Source organism: Diabrotica undecimpunctata, chromosome 3, assembly GCF_040954645.1.
Source record: "Diabrotica undecimpunctata isolate CICGRU chromosome 3, icDiaUnde3, whole genome shotgun sequence".
Lineage (NCBI taxonomy): Eukaryota > Metazoa > Arthropoda > Insecta > Coleoptera > Chrysomelidae > Diabrotica > Diabrotica undecimpunctata.
In genome coordinates, this window is record NC_092805.1 from 158,894,339 (window position 1) to 158,911,737 (window position 17,399).

The following is a 17,399-nucleotide window of genomic DNA, read 5'->3' on the forward strand; positions in this document are numbered from 1 at the left end:
TTTACTTGCAGGCCCATGTTTTTTGAGGCGTGTGACAAGGTGGTATACATTTCTTCTAGCTTGCGTGTTGTGCGGGCAACTAGATCAACATCATCTGCATATGCCAAAATTTGGGATGATTTATTAAAAATGTTTCCTCTGCTGTCTATTTGGGCATCCCTGACCGCCTTTTCCAAAGCTATGTTGAAAAGGAGACACGCCAGCGCATCTCCCTGTCGCAGCCCAACATGCGTTTCAAATGCCTGTGATTGTTCGCCCTGTATTTGGACTTTGCAAACAACTTTACGCATTGTAGCCTTAACCAATCTTATCAGTTTATCGGATATGTGGAATTCATCCATGGCTTCATACAATTTATTTCTTAGGACACTATCATAGGCCGATTTAAAATCTACAAAAAGATGGTATGTGTCGATAATAAATTCATTGGTTTTTTCCAGTATTTGCCTTAGCACAAAGATCTGGTCTGTTGTTGATCGACCAGGCCTAAAACCACTTTGATATTCGCCAAGAAGCTCCTCTGAATATTCACTCAGACGACCATATAAAATACTCGAAAATATTTTGTATGCTGTATTAAGGAGGGTTATTCCCCTATAGTTTCTACATTCTAATTCATCGCCCTTTTTGTGTAGCGGGCAAACGATCCCAATACACCACTCTTCTGGGATTTGTTCCTCATTCCAGGCTCTCAGTATGATTTTATATATATGATTAGTCAGAGTAGCACCTCCACATTTAATAAGTTCCGCGGGTATACCATCACTTTTATCACATCCATACCTGGAGATTTATTATTTTTTAGGTGTTTTATTGCATCCCGTACTTCCTGAATTGATGGAAGCTCCAATGGTGTATTGTTGTTTGCTCCTGGGGGTGGTTGATTTGGATCTTCTACTTCGATAGTAAGTAGTTCTTTATAGTGTTCCACCCACCTTTTCAATACTTCTTCTTTTGTATTGAGTATATGCCCCTCCTTATCCTTACATAGTCCGATCCTTGGTTTAAATTATTTTCTTGCTTTATTTAGATTTTTATATGCGGTCGAAGGCCTTTCTGTAATCGACAAAGCACACATGCAGCCGTTTTTGAATCTCAAGATACCTTTCTGCCATCAGTGTCAATCCCATAATTGTTTCTGTAGTGCCTGTACCCCTTCTAAAACCATATTGAGAACGACTCAGGTATTCTTCACACTTATTGTGAATTCGGTTATAAATTATTCGCATAAAAATCTTAGCCGCATGACTCATTAGGGATACAGTTTGATGGTCGACACATTTCCTTGCTTTTTGTTTTTTAGGAAGAGCTATATATGTGGATGTTAGCCAGTCATGCGGTATTATGCCATGTTCATATATATTGTTGTTGACATTTCCTGACAGCATTATCACTTAGGTGTTTAAAATGTTCAGCTGTTATTAGGTCTTCGCCGGGTGCCTTGTTTTGCTTTTATTGCCTGCAAAACTTCTTCGGTGAGAATGTTTAATTTTTCATCTGTATCTATTTGGGGGCTCTTCTGTTGTCTGATGACCAAACAAATCTTTAAGATATTGCTCCCATATCTCTTTCTGTTTTTCAGGGTCTAATTCCATTTGGTTTTTCTTGTTTGTTACAATCGATAAGTGTTTGGGTTTCCATATTCTAGCTACTTCTTTAACCTTTCTGTGTAGTTCTCTATCTTTATGCTTCATTTGCAAATCTTTTACTTCTTTACATTTTTCTTTCATCCACTCTTCCTTAGCTACATTATACTGGATGTATATTCCTGCAATATCTTTAAAATATTCAATTTTGTAGAAATTACATTACAATTTCCTTCCAAACAACTATGAAACAGTGTTCGTAATATTGAGTAAGTTTTAAAATATAAAAAGAATATAAAAAAAATTGACCATTTTTAACACACATTATAAAAGTATGTAAAAACATTGTTTTATGTGCCAATGAGTACATATAATATGAAACTTATTGTGTACTGTTTTGTGGATCTAAAGTTTCGTGACTATTCTACTATGTACTACAAACCGAATGGTTTATCTCAATCTAAGCTTATGTATGTATACCCGTTACCTCGAAACTTGTTAATAACGTTCCATCAAAGTAATCTTCACCGTAACTAATATTCTAATTCAGGTAGTTGCATATTAACAACTCAAACTAGAAATGTTGAATGTTCTGTTAATATACTGTAGTTTATGCAAACATGAGAGATAACTAATTAGTGGTTAAGACTGGACAGAGCTAAATTGTTGCCTCTAATGATTCGATTCGAATGTTATAACGAACGCTTTGTATACCGGTGACAGGCTTTCAAATGGTTTATTTTTTTTTTATAGTTTTTAATAGAACTTAAAATTAACTGTTTTTAATTGCTAATTAATCCATCAACAAAATGAAACGATTGCCGCGTTGACTGATAGCTATTTAAGACAGATTTAGAGAAACAATTATCTAAATTTTTATTAACTGAGAATCTTTCTAACGATAAGAAAACAGCCCTACTCTTTCAGACTATCTCTCTAGTTGCTTTCAAATACATGCATATCCATAAAAAACCTTTTACTCCTTCAACGCCAAGACCTTATTGGTGGGATGAGGATGTACATATAAAATAAAAAATGATCAGATGCCTTGAAAGCGTATCGAATGCACAGTAACCATAATAATTACATAAACCATAAAAATATAGAAGCCCAAACCAGACGATTATTTAAAATAAAGAGAAAAAGTAGTTGGATAACAGAAAAGGACAGAACTCATTTTCCTTTTATCGGGTACAGTTTGCAACAATTTTCTCTTACTATCACGAGCCGCTCTCGCTTCCTTGAAGGTTATATCTTTGAAGGGACCAATTTTGCAGTAGTGTTCCATATGGTTTTAATAACACGATCCTTGTAATCACTACCATCAATTTTTCGCATGTTGAAGCCCCAGTCTTTTAGAATGAATGCTAGTCTTTCGTTGTTATTTTCTGCATCTAATTTGTAGTTGCGATCCACACAGAACATCATAAATTGTCTCCATATATAAGATTTAGATTTTCTTGTGTTACTCGGTATATTTTCTTCAATGTTTTGGTTTATAACTTAGTTTGAAGTACCACCGAAACGACTTATTTTGACGTATACAGCTACAATAATTTTTTTGGCAAACGTCAAAATTTGCTTTGCGATCGGTATCCATGGTTACGTCGTTGAAAACACGAAGCTGATAGACCAATCAGAATTGAAAGACAGTTGGTGTTTTCGCGATAACACAAGCTGTCTTTGGTTTGTGAATATTAGGACAATAAATTTAGAATTAAGAAAACAACCCGCAATTTTTTTAAAAGCTTTTATTCGACACAATATAGCTGTTTTTACATTAAGTATTTACATTTTCTTTGTTAATTCCCATAATTACTGCTTATTGCATTCAATTCACATAATTACTGCTTAAAATATTTCAATATAACTAATTAGACACTAACACGTTGCATAAACTGCATAATTTGTTATCTCAGCTTCATTAAAAATTTCCTAATTGTTAATTGATTTGTCGAAATATTTAAGAGCAATCTTATAAATCTCTTCTAATAGCTAAGCCTATACACTTTTCTCCACATAATTGATAATTACACGTTGCGGAGAAAATGTTATTGCAGACATTTATTCAACAGTTCGTGACCGAACTTTTCGTAACACTTTTACTTAACGTTTGTGGTCTATCAAAATATTATGTTAACCTTGTAGCATATTCAGGCATGAACACACCACATTAGCTTGCACCAACAAATATATACGTATACAGGCGTACATATGTAAATATATATATATATATATATATATATATATATATATATATATATATATATATATATATCGAGAAAAGAAGTACGACCGTCAATCCAATATAAATTAAGGACCACTCAGAAGGGTGGTGGGTTTTTTCGGTCAAAAGGTGGAGAAAAAAAGATAAAGTTGATGGCTACTTCATCTATTTATTGAAGACGTTTCGCTTTCTTAATCAGAAATCATCATCAGTTCATCTAAAAAGAACAATATGAAAAAACCACACAAGCATGGAAAAGTTGTTACATGTGTTACCTTAGAAAGATATGTAGCAGTCAGTGATATTAAAGTTGTAAAGACGCTTAAGTAAATGGACATTATACGATTACGATCATAGTATAGTCAGTGATATTAAAGTTGTAAAGACGCTTAAGTAAATGGACATTATACGATTACGATGTATAAACAATAAATTGAGCTAAATAAAGTTAACAATCTGTTCAAACTAAGCACAGCAAAAAGAACATGTGGTTTTTTTATATAAACATGTATAAGTAAAAAAACATTGAAAAAGAGAATGAAGAACTAAGAAAATCATAGATGCACTTCCTACAATACAGCAATAGTTATAATTTAATTTTAACTTTAGGTAGCATTATTATATTAATTAATATTGAAATTGAATAATTTAATGTTTGTAAGACATTAAGAAAAAGTATTAAGGAAGCTATAAGAAAATACAATGAACGACTGGTAGAAAATGCAACAGAAAACAAAAAAACTATAAGAAAACAAGAAAAGCCTTAATCATTGCAAGAAGCAAATCGTTGCTCTAACAAATGAAAACACCAGAATTACAGACAGAAATGAAATAACACAACTCGTGACTAAATTCTACAGCGAACTACACAAAGCCTCTGAAATACTTAAAGAAGCAATTGGTAACCTAGAAGATGGACCAGAAGTCCTTCCGGAAGAAGTAGAGTCGATAAATACAAAAATAAAAAGCGGTAGAACAGCTGGAATAGATAGCACAAGATTAGTTCAGGAGTTGTCAGATGATGATTTCGATAGACGTGAAGAGTTTGCATACATAAAGATGGAAACATGTTACAATCAAACCGATCCAAATTTTTTAAGTAACCTTATGTTTTGCAATGCTTCCACTTTTTTAATTAATGGAAACTTAATTTGGCATAACTGTACTAGTCACGTAACAATCCTCGTTGGCTGCGTGAATACCACACATAGCATCAAGAAAGAGACCTAGTGTATGGAAGATGAATTGAAAGGCGTGGTTTTATGGTCCCCGCGATCACCCTTTATGAATCTTTTAGACTATTTCGGAGTGTATTAAACGATAAAATTACCACAAGATGAGAAGAATTGATCAGTCAGGGATGTTGTAAAATGTATTGCAAAATGGTAAAACTCACGTGGCTTGTTGTTTTGAAGTAAATAGACTACATTTTGGGAATCCGCTGTAATCGCCTTTACTGGTTTTCTAAAATTTTTAAATTTTCTACTTAAATATTGAGATACCCCTAACATGAATTTGTTTTCAGCTGCTGTAGGTTTTCTGCGCTATGATATGGATAAATCTTTTACTACAACAGTTTCGATAACTTTTTACTAATTTATTACAGTAGACCTTGTTATGATATTACTAGGATATAAATTATTAAAGATTATTCAAATTAGACGAGTTTGTTTATCTAAATATAATTCTTTAACTCGGGGAAGATAATGTAAATGTAGCAATAACTTCGAAATTATGGCATTTAGGTATAGAGAACATTTTATAAAAAATAATGAACATTTCTTAAGGACCTCAAGAGACAAAGAACATACAGGGTGATTCATTTAAAATAAGAAAATTTATTAGATTTTTAGAAAGACTGAAGATCTGACAACTATGTAGATACCACTATAATATCAATCGCATCATAAGAATTTTATACACCAAAATCTATAAAAATCGTCTAAATATAAAAAAAAACAAAAACATTATTTTAAAAGTATAAAAGATACCTAATTTTTATTTTCTAAAAAGGTTTGTAGATGCTTCTGAACAGATTCTACAGTGATTTTAACTTGCGATGCGACATTTTTACACTCCAAAATCACTATTGTGGCATACCATAATTACAAGACAATTAGAAACAAAACACATTCACTGGTAAGAAAAATAAAAAATGATCACTTGGGACGCTTTTCGAAAGAAATGGAACATGATTTTTACGGTCTGCTCCGTAAATATGGCGCTCCATTAGATGTCAAAGAACGAAGGTAAATTAACTAATAGAACCAAAACACATAGAAAAGGATACGTGGATTGACTACCTAAAAAAGTTCTATGCACAGATAGAACAAACGACGCTAGAACCGGAAACACCAGAGATTACCACAAATGAAGAACTAAATATAAATGTACAGGAAGTTCGGAAAATACTTAAAAATCTGAAGAACAGAAAAGCAGCAGGTAAAGACGCGATACCAAACAACTTACTGAAATATTATAAAGCAACAATGACAGAACAATTAACAACATTAATAAAATTATAAAACACAATTAAATACCAAAAGAATGAAGCTAATTTTACTATTCAAAAAAGGAGATAGAAAACAGCCAAAATACTACAGAGATATAAACTAATTTATTATAAACTTGTTAATAACTACGCTGAAACTTAGAACTAAAATTTTATAAGTGGTAAAATCACAGGATAAGTTTAGTAGATGAACAACAGGGTCGTCGTAGTGGAAGATCGTGTACAGATGCAATATTCATTTTAAAGAAAATTGCTGAGAAATCACTAGAGTATAATAGAGCAGCATTTCTGTGTCTAATTGGCCCAAAGAAAACGTTTAGTAGATTAAGACTGAAAGGTGTAATTCATCTTCTGTGTAGTAGAGAAGTTCCTCTAAATATTATAAAAACTCTCAAAAACATCTACCAAAACAACAAAATTAAAGTCATAATAGATGGACAATTTACAGAACCTATAGAAATAGGCAGCGGAATAAGACAAGGGGATTCATTAAGAGCCATGCTCTTCAATTTGATCATGGATGCAATCATCAAAAGCGTTAACAAAGGAAGAGTATACAGAATGGGAAACAAAGAAATAAAAATACTCTGTTACGCAGACAACGCAATATTGATAGCCCAAGATGAAGATAGTCTGCAAAGACTGGTCCACAGATTTAACATAAGAGCAAAAAAATTTAATATGACTATCTCATCTCAGAAAACTAAAACAATAGTAGTCAGCAAAGAACCAACCAGATGTAAAATAGAAATTAATGGCATCAGTATTGAACAAGTAATGGAAATAAAATACCTGGGAATTACACTGTCTAGCCATAGAGACCTGGACAAAGAAGTGATAGATCAAGTACCAAAAGTAAAAAGACGTGCAGGATGCCTTAATAACACTATATGGCGAAACACACACATTAACAATGAGATGAAGTCAAGAATTTATAAAGCCTGTGATGATATATGCCTTAGAAATAAGACCCAACACAGCCACAACGCAAAGGCTACTGGAAATAACACAGAGATGAGAGTACTAAGAAGAATTACAGGAAATACGCTAAGAGATGAAAAGAGAAGTGAAGACAGAAGACAATGTAACGTACAGTGTATAAATGAATGGACACAAAATAGAAAAAAAGAATGGAATAACCACATAAGCAGAATGGAGGAGACCCGTGTCGTCAAGGTAGCAAGAGATAAGTCACCAATCGGCAGAAAAAGGAAAAGATGGAGTGACAACCTTCGATAGAGGTATGAATCCGCCAATAAACAAGCAGAATTGCTTATAAAGAGGAAGAAGAAGAAGAGAATCACTATTATTTTGCTCTTACAATTTTTGGATTTCGCAAAAAAAGACATTATTACCCTCGTTTCGGGTGACGGCAGTATTTTTTTATTTAGTTTTAAGTACTAAAGAACAAAAAAAAAATTGACCCCCAAATTTGAAAATCAATGTTTTTGGTATCAAAAAAGTGGATTTTCTGTGGAATTCGACATTATATGCCTCTTAAGTTAGATACTTTGTATTTTATGCTACTGAATTGGTATCACTATACTATTTAAAGTGCTTTAATTTGGCGTAATTTTACTTAAAATTGACAGCGAAGTACAAACGTGTATTTACTCAATCCATCTTCGAAAATAAAACTTATCTTTTGACATTCAATTAACATTTTTGACTAATTTATCTATGCTTCCTTGAATTGTTGTGTTTAGATTTTGATACTTGAAGATCGAACCAGACATTAATGAATACCAGTTTGGCAAACACATTTAATTGTTTTAACAATATAAATTTAACTTAATAAATACATATTCACAGGTAATTGTTTTTCACTGCTGTCATATCTGATATATACGCAGTTAGGTGTCAGAAACCTTTATTTACCTTAACGTTTCAACACAGAAGTTATTGTTGATTAATGGTTGCGTGTTGTAAGTTCGTTACAAAATATTAATATATGAGAAAGTTAATACTTACACATACCAAAAGGTATGTCGCAAGGTTATACTATAAGAAAAATTTATGATTTATGTGTGTACTAAAAATTACTGCGACAGGACAAGAGAGGACACTTTTGCAGTTATGATTAACACATTTTCATTTTAAGTCACTAATATTTACTTTTCTTTTAAAATATTACCTTTTGTGTTAAATGTTTTCTTTTTTCTTTTTATAACAATAAAAAAGTGCTAATTATTCAGGATATTAAAGAAGAGACGATGAAGGATAGAGATAGGAGTAGTGACATTAATTTTATTTAATGGTTTATTTCGGAAACTAGTTGAGCACCAAATATTTCAAAAATAAGTTTATGGCACGATATTGTTCAGAAAAGATAAATGCGCATTTTTATCACGATCATTGTTTACCATTGAATATAGGCTTCCTACAAGCTTCTCTATGTCTCTCGATTCTGGACTGTCATCATCCAATTCTCAGCAATTTTTCAGGAATTTCGCTTGCTGGGAACCGGCAGGAGAATTAATAGTATACAAAAAACGGGTGTGGCAGTCCAGACATAGCAGAAAGAGAAACAGAATTAATAACAACTTACTAACAATGAAGGATTGAATCAATATTTTGATGAAAATGTATATTTTTATTTTCATATGTGTATGAAAGAGTTGAATGCAAAATTTTTTTTACACATACTCTGCAGTAAAATCAATTGTTTATTTTGTTATTAATATAATAATACAATACAAATTAAACTGCAATATTCATAAGTATTTAAAAATGACAATAATATACATAAAAAAATACACTACAATACAGTGCAACATAATTCCATATAATAATACAATACAAATTAAAATGCAATATCCATAAGTATTTAAAATTAACAATAATGTAATAATATTAATAAAAAAAGTCCTACCCGACTGGGAATCGAACCCCGGTCTCCCGCGTGACATGCAGGGATACTGACTACTATATTACCGAGGACATGACACAAAGATATTTCAAAATTGACAGTTCTGGATCATACAGTGATTTATTGAGATTATTATTTTGAAATACAAAAGACTAATATAATTATGAACATTTAATAAATAATAAAAAACATATCAGATAAATAATAATATTAATAAATATTTTATTATATGTATAATATTATATGTATATATATCTTTATATAATATATATAATATTAAATTATATATACAAAAGGAACATTTTTATATTCGAGAGAGGAAGAGAGAGAAAATATATCTTCTGTCTCTCTCTTACTCATTATCTTACATATGTAATGATTTCACAGATTCACTCCCATACAAATTTCCAACGTGGAGCGCGCGTATAGAAGTATAACTTCAAAAAGAGCCGAAGATTTTTACACTAATATAAAAATACTTCTAAATATAATTATGCTAGTTATAACTGTTACTTAAGGCTTCGACTACATTCAAAATCTACCCCTACCTTTTATATCTGTACAGGACATATTCTATATTTAGTTACATTACAGCTGAATGTTTTTAGTACTCATGACGTGAAAACAGGTCTCAAAAATTTACCTTTGCCATAAGGGTGAAGCTAATAAATCATAAGATGAAGTGTGTAGCTTTTTACTGGACTATGTGTTCCTGGCATAGTGAGAAAACTAGTTCTCTTCAGTGATTTACCTTCTGGTCAAAATAAAAACCATAATATGGTAAGATTTTTGACGAATCTATGTGACACTAGTCGCTTTGATAATATCTTTCACAATTTTCCAGTCCGAGGGCATTTGTTCTCTTTCTTCTTCTTCTGCTAGTGTCTATCCTCTATGGATGTTGGCTACCACAATGGCCCATCGTATTTTATTAGCAGCTGTTCGAAATAGGTCTGTGTTGGTCATACCTGTCCACTGTCTCAAATTCTTAAGCCAGGATATTCGGCGACGTCCTGGTCCTCCATTTCCTTCTATTTTCCCTTCCAATATCAATAGTAGGATTCTGTATTTATTTTCATTTCTCACTATATCTCCGAAGTATGCTAACTTTCTTTCTTTAATGGATTTCAAGATTTCAGGTTCTTTTTGTAAACGTTGCATTACTGCGTCGTTAGTTATATAATGTACATATGATATTCTGAGCATGCGACGATAGCACCACATCTCGAAAGACTGCAATTGTCTGCAAGACGCATCAATGAGTGTCCATGCCTCTGCTCCATACATAGAACAGAAAACACATAACAATTAAGGATTTTGAGTCGGAGATGTAAGTTCAAGGTTAAATTGCAGAGAACTTTTTTCATATGTTGAAAGGCACTCCTTGCTTTTTCGATTCTACATTTAATCTCGTATGAGTGATCCCAGCTGTCTGTGATGTTGCATTCTAGGTATGTTATTTTTTCTGTTCTATCCAATACCTCATTGTCTGCCATAAACTTTGCATCTGTATCTTGGTTTTTGCTTATGATCATAATTTTCGTCTTCTCATATTTTCTACCGATGTTAAATACTTGATTTATCAGTCTTTGTAATCCTTCAGCACTATCCGCAACAAAGACAGTGTCGTCTGCATATCTTAGATTATTAATTACTTCACCGTTAACAATCACGCCATCAGTCGTTTCTCCCAAAGCTTCTCGAAATAGATGTTGAGTACGCATTAAACAGCAAAGTCGAGAGTATGCAACCTTGTCGTACTCCTCTTTGTATTGGGACTTCATCGGATAATTGATTGTCTATTCGAATCTTGGCTACTTGTTTGCTATAGAAATTGGCTATTATTCTTATATCCTTGTCATCGATGTTTGCTATTCGCAAAGTTTCAATAAGCCTCTCATGCTGTAATTTGTCAAATGCCTTTTCGAAGTCAATAAAACAGGCAAAGACATCTGTATTAACATCTCTTGCTCGTTGTATCAATACTTGTATGCTAAAAAGTGCTTCTCTTGTACCAAGACCGCTGCGAAATCCTAATTGTACATCAGCAATACCCTCCTCCAATTTCTTGTATATGCGAGCATGGATGATGTTTAAGAATATTTTGAGTGAGTGGTTCATGAGGCTAATGATTCGGTGTTCTTCATATTTCATAGTATTTGCTTTTTTTGGCAGTGGTATAAATATGGACATGTACCAATCTTTTGGGAAAGTTCCTGTTTCATATATACGGTTAAATAATTCTGTCATAAGTCAAGTTGATTATCTTCTATCAATTTCAATACCTCAGCATATATTCCATCTGGTCCTGGCGCTTTGTTGTTTTTTAGACGACTTATAGCAGATCTTAGTTCTGATTTTGTTATTGTTGGTCCATTCTCGACGTTGCCATATACTTCAATGTGTTGGTTGTCACTAAACAGTTCTCCTATATATTCCTGCCATCTGTCCAGTTTATCTTGAGTATTGAATAGTATATTTTCATCTTTATCATACAGTGCAGTGGGCGTTGTTGTTCTATATATTCCTACCATTTCGTTTATCTTCATATGCATATTGAATATATCATATTTTTTCTGTAGGATCTCTATTTCTAAGCATTTCTCTAACAGCCAGGATTCTTTCTGCGATAAGGATTTTGGTGCAATAAAACGTCTTGTGAAAAAGAGTGGTCGTATATATTCTCCAGGCAAGCAAAACAACTGCTTTACTATTAAAAAGGTAACTCCAGAAATCCCCGTCAACTTAAAACAGTGGTGGTGAAAAAATTTACAAAGAGCCCTCACCATGTGTGATGAAACAACTTGCAGGAACATATGGAAAGAAGATAAATTGACTTCTAAGAAGTCAAATTTCAAACAGAGTATCTTTAGCAAAGCGACTCCTGGAAAAGTCATAGCTAAGCAGTATACTGATGTATTTATTTAATTAACTTTCTTCCTCCTGAAAGTGAACCGATCTCCAGCCTTACCAATTGGGATAGCCTACCACATCTAAGCAAGAGTAATTTAAGTAGGGTTTACCACAAATGTCCATGTAATATCATATAGATATAACTCAATAAAAAATCGTTAAACTTAATTTCAATCATTATTTTATTTCAGATCGAAAGAGAAGTTATACTATCCAGTACCGACAAAAACTCCAAAATTCCTATTCTCCACGATTACAAAAAAAGGAGCAAAACGGCTGTTGCTCCGGACGTCCCTCCCAAACAGATGGCTGCTTGGACACAAAATCAAGTACAGAATCACCAAATTCTACCAGATCAGGTATTAACTATTTACTATTAGAAATATTCTATATTGTCACTGAAAATTGTACAAGTGTATGGACAAAGCTTTCAAAAAGTCAGAAAAATAACAATAGCAAATTAAAATTGCATAAATCATCAATATCGCAAATTAAATTGCAAATTGCACAATAAAAGCTTACGAACTAATAAGTTTAAGTTGCTGCATATGATACCAAAATATATACAGTGTGTCCGTAAAGTATGGAATAAATTCCATATTTCCTAAATGAAAAGCCTTTTTAAAAAATTCTAAAACACGTCGATTTTTAAATTTAATGTTCTACATTTTACAATAAAATTTCATTATACAAGGTGATACACATTACAGTGATGACGTCATCGGCTCTTTTTTTAAATGTAACACCCTGTATTTTAAGACATTTGTAGATCGATGAGCTGATTCCAAAAAGGTAAATACTGGGGGTCTAACGGATATAATTTGAAAGATATGCGCTTAGAAAATTAATTTTTTCTTGATTCATAATATTCGTAAATTATAAATAAATTATAATAAATAACTTGAAAGTAATCCAGTAATTAATACATGACTTAATATTAAATGTTCCAATTATAGCCCTTGTTGTATTTGAGAGTAACCCAAACGTTGTACAAATTCTTGTAGAACCTTGCTTATGCTTTCTTGAGAAATATTGTTTGCTTCTTTACGAATTCTTTGTTTTTAAGTCTCCAATATTTGCAGGTTTCGTTTTATAAACAACATTCTTTAAATGACCCAACATAAAATAATCCAAAGGATTGAGGTCTGGCGACCTCGCTGGCCATTCAATATGTCCACGTCTTCCAATCCGCCTGTTCGGAAAAATTTCGTTTAGGTACCTTCGAACATCTAAAGCATAATGCGGAGGCGCGCCATCCTGTTGAAACCATAAACTTTTATCAAAATCTCCCAGATTAATTGTACTGGGGAGTAAATTAACTAAAGTAGGTACGAGATGCCCACTTAAAAACTGAAGATATGCTGACCCGTTTAAATTACCTTCGAAATAGTAGGGTCTAATGATTGTATTTCTTATAATGCCGGCCCATACGTTTACCTTTTGCGGGTATTGTGTATGATGTTCCCGCATCCAGTTGGAGTTTTTTTTTGCCCAGTATCTACAATTCTGACGGTTGACCTCGCCATTTAATTTGAACGTAACCTCATCAGAAAGAATAATATTTTGAACCAAGAGAGGTTTTCGGTGGCTGTTATCCATCATTTTTTCGCAAAGTTGTATTCTTTTATCTGGATCATTCTCGTTTAATTACTGTACAACTGTGTATTTTACTTACTTTACTTACGTACTTTGTGTACCGTTATTTTACAAACATCGAGATCACTACTAACCTTACGATCAGAAGTGTGCGCATTTTCTTCAAAAGCAAGTAGAACATCTAATGTTGTAACATAATTTACTGAGGGACGACCTGATTTGCGTGCATTTTCAACCGTACCAGTTTCTCGAAATTTCTTTTCAATCTTACTTACTGTTGACTGTGTGATAGGTATTTTTGGATATTTATCATTAAATAAATTACACACTTCCATCTGAGTTCGCGATTTGTCTCCATATCCAATCATCATGAGTATTTCAATTCTTTGCTTTACACTCAAATTAATTTCTACTTAAAATTAATTCTAAGGAATAATACAGAACATTCACAAATTAATACAATTATTGTACTACTTAATTGTTATTGAACGTTACTAAAAATAATTACAGTTTACCAAAAACTAGAAGTAGGCTACTTTTTTGCAATTGATAATAAATAATTTATTTTCTAAGCGCATATCTTTCAAATTATATCCATTAGACCCGAATATCATACTTTTATGAAATCAGCTCATGGTTATCGATCTAAAAATGTCCTAAAATACAGGGTGTTACATTTAAAAAGAGAGCCGATGACGTCATCACTGTAATGTGTATCACCTTGTATAATGAAATTTTATTGTAAAATGTAGAACATTAAATTTAAAAATTGACGTGTTTTAGATTTTTTTAAAAAGGCCTTTATTTAGGAAATATCGAATTTATTCCATACTTTACGGACACACTGTATAAAAATACTTTAGTTACTTGTACATAAAGGTACTGTTATTTCTTAGTTGTTTGTTAAGAAACTCTTCCACTGAATAATATAGTCTTTCAAATAGATAGGCTTTTGTCATTTTACGGAACTTGAGAAAAAAAGTTGTAGATTTAAGTTGCAAAGGGAGATGGTTGTATAATTTTTTTGTCGAATATAGAATAGATATCTTTACTAACTCAGTGGACGGGATCGGTAAATACACATCAAAGGTTATTTCTGGTGGAGTAGTCATGATTAGGTCTTGCTGGAAAAACATGTAGGTGTTTACGAATTAAGCAAACAGTTTCTATAATATATAAAGAGGGAAGAGTTAAAATCCCGTGATTTTTGAAGTAGCTTCTGCAGTGTGTTATTATTCTATAAAAATAACATCAGATTGGGCAGCTGTACTAGAACCCCAAAAATGAAAACCATATCGAAGATGAGATTCGAACAATATGTTATTTTGGTAGATGCTAAATTGATTTCCTTCTAAACAGATCTTATTGCATAGCAGGCTGAGGCTAGTTTTTTACTTAACAAATCGATATGAACGGACCATTTAATGTTCCTGTCTATAAAAATACCAAGAAATTTTACAGAATCAGTGATACTGATCTGGCTGTTATTAAGAAGCAAGGGTTGAAGAGCTCCTTTATATGATAATGTAATCCTATCCACGTTAAAAGAGAGTAAATTAGAGTAGGACTAGGTTTTTATTTTAAGTAGATCAGAAGTTATAGTTGCATGAAGAGCTGCAATATTAGAGTTCCTAAAAGCCGAACTGACTTTGTGATAAATAGACTTCGGCAAATATGCATATTGCATATTTTGCATATTGTGCATATTTTATGCAAATATTTCATATTTTGGCATATTTGTATAAAAGTTTGCATAAAGTGCATAAAAGTTCAGATTTTTATACTGTATTTGAAAATTTGTAAACATACCATTTTATTTCAATTCTTGTATAAAATTTTGTAGTCATTTTAATCAAGAAATGATCTAAGTACGTAATCTCTACAGGTACAAAACATTTACAATTTCAAAGAAGATCAATTTAAGTAGCCCTCAACATTCTTAGTAAGTCTCGGTCACTGAGGCATTCAGTTATTGGATAATCGCTAAGGGTTCGCTCATTTGCATTTTATGATCTAATCCCCAAATCTATCTACAATTTATTGTATCTTAACAGCAGGTAAACGGCTAATAGTTTTGTTCCTAATTTAGGGATTTTCCAAAATCTCCCAGTTTATTGAATTAGGTACCTAAACATTTCTAATTTGATGCTCAGATTTGTAAATCTTTTTGTTTTGATATTCAAAGCGTAAACACTCGTTGTGCGTAAAAAAAGGAAGATTGTGATTTTATAATGCCTAAAACAACCAGTGCTTCAACTTGGATTAAACCTTATAAAGAGCTGTCTATGGATATGTGAAAAATCTACTGTTCAGTCTGTGGCAAAATTGTAAGTATCTAATATTTTCTATTAAATATCTAATATTTCATACATACAGGGTGTTTCCAAATGACACTTACAACGTTTGACTGTAGATACTTCTCGAAAAATTGAACAAAACGATATAGTTAATGAGGGGTCAAACTTATTTACTTTTCGAGATACAGGGTGTTAAAATTAAAAAAAATTTAAATTCTTTTAGTTAATAACAACAATAACTTTAAAACCAATAAACGTATTTACTTGAAATTTAGTACTCGTAGGTTGTTTTTAAATGAAAAATAGCTTCCTTTAGTGAGAAAAAATTGTCCATGGTACAATACAATGGTGTGTATTTAGAAAAATTTTTCACCTTTACTTTTTTTTATGAAGTCAGCTATTCTAAAACACAATTATTTTTATTGTAATTGAATTAACAAAAAAAAAACTTTTGTTGAATTTTAAAATAAGTTTTATGATGTACTAATGGTTAGTAACAAAAACTAATTTGTGGATTAATACTGCATTTAAAACACTTAGCGAGTGTTTTTTTTTCCAAACCAGTTATTTGATTAACCAAAAACACCTTGTATATTTTTATATTTTAAAGGTTGGGTTAAAATAAAGGTTTTTATTTTTATTTATAGATAGCATGTGAGAAGAAATTTCAGATAGACCAACATGTGAGAACTGCTTCACACATTGCAAAAAAAGGAAAAATAGGAGAAAAACATCAAACTTCAATGGCTAAATGTTTCCAATCTACTTCAAAAAAATTAGATGAGCAAGAAACTTTTAATGAAGACTTGTGTCGCGCATTAGTGTCTGCAAACATACCGCTTTCAAAATTAGCAAATGTAAATTTTAGTTCGTTTCTAAAAAAATATTGCAAACTTAATGTTCCAAGTGATCGGTCTCTAAGAAGAAATAATGTGAACGGGCTATACTCGTCGGTGTTAATTAATATTAAGGAAGAAATTGCAGATAATTATTTTTACATATCTGTAGACGAAACCACTGATTCCTCAGGAAAGTATATTGCTCATTTATTGATTGGTGTTCTTAAAGAAGATACCTTACCAAAATCTCATCTTATTTCATGCCAGCAACTTGAGAAAACAAATGCTTTAACAATTTCGCGTTTTATACAAGAAACATTAGCAACTTTTTTTCTTCCGACGACTATTCCTTCTAATAAATTACTGCTTATTTTATCGGATGCTGCTCCTTATATGGTGAAAGCAGGACAAAATTTAAAAATATTTTTCCCAGATTTAATACATGTTACTTGTGTAGCGCATGGATTAAACAGAGTTGCAGAGGAAATACGAAAAAAGTTTCCTCTTGTAAATACCATGATATCCAGTGTCAAAAAAGTATTTCTTAAATCTCCTATAAG

At 32.0% G+C, this 17,399-nt stretch overlaps 1 protein-coding gene across 9 annotated transcripts in view; it reads left to right on the top strand.

Moving 5' to 3' along the window:
• Window positions 1–17,399, top strand: part of LOC140437662 (uncharacterized) — a 297,351-nt gene that overhangs the window by 237,310 nt on the left and 42,642 nt on the right. For all 9 annotated transcript variants that reach the window (XM_072527297.1, XM_072527306.1, XM_072527305.1 and 6 more), the window contains one exon: window positions 12,299–12,466. In XM_072527297.1, the coding sequence (XP_072383398.1) occupies window positions 12,299–12,466 (168 nt within the window). The remainder of the gene's footprint in view (window positions 1–12,298; window positions 12,467–17,399) is intronic.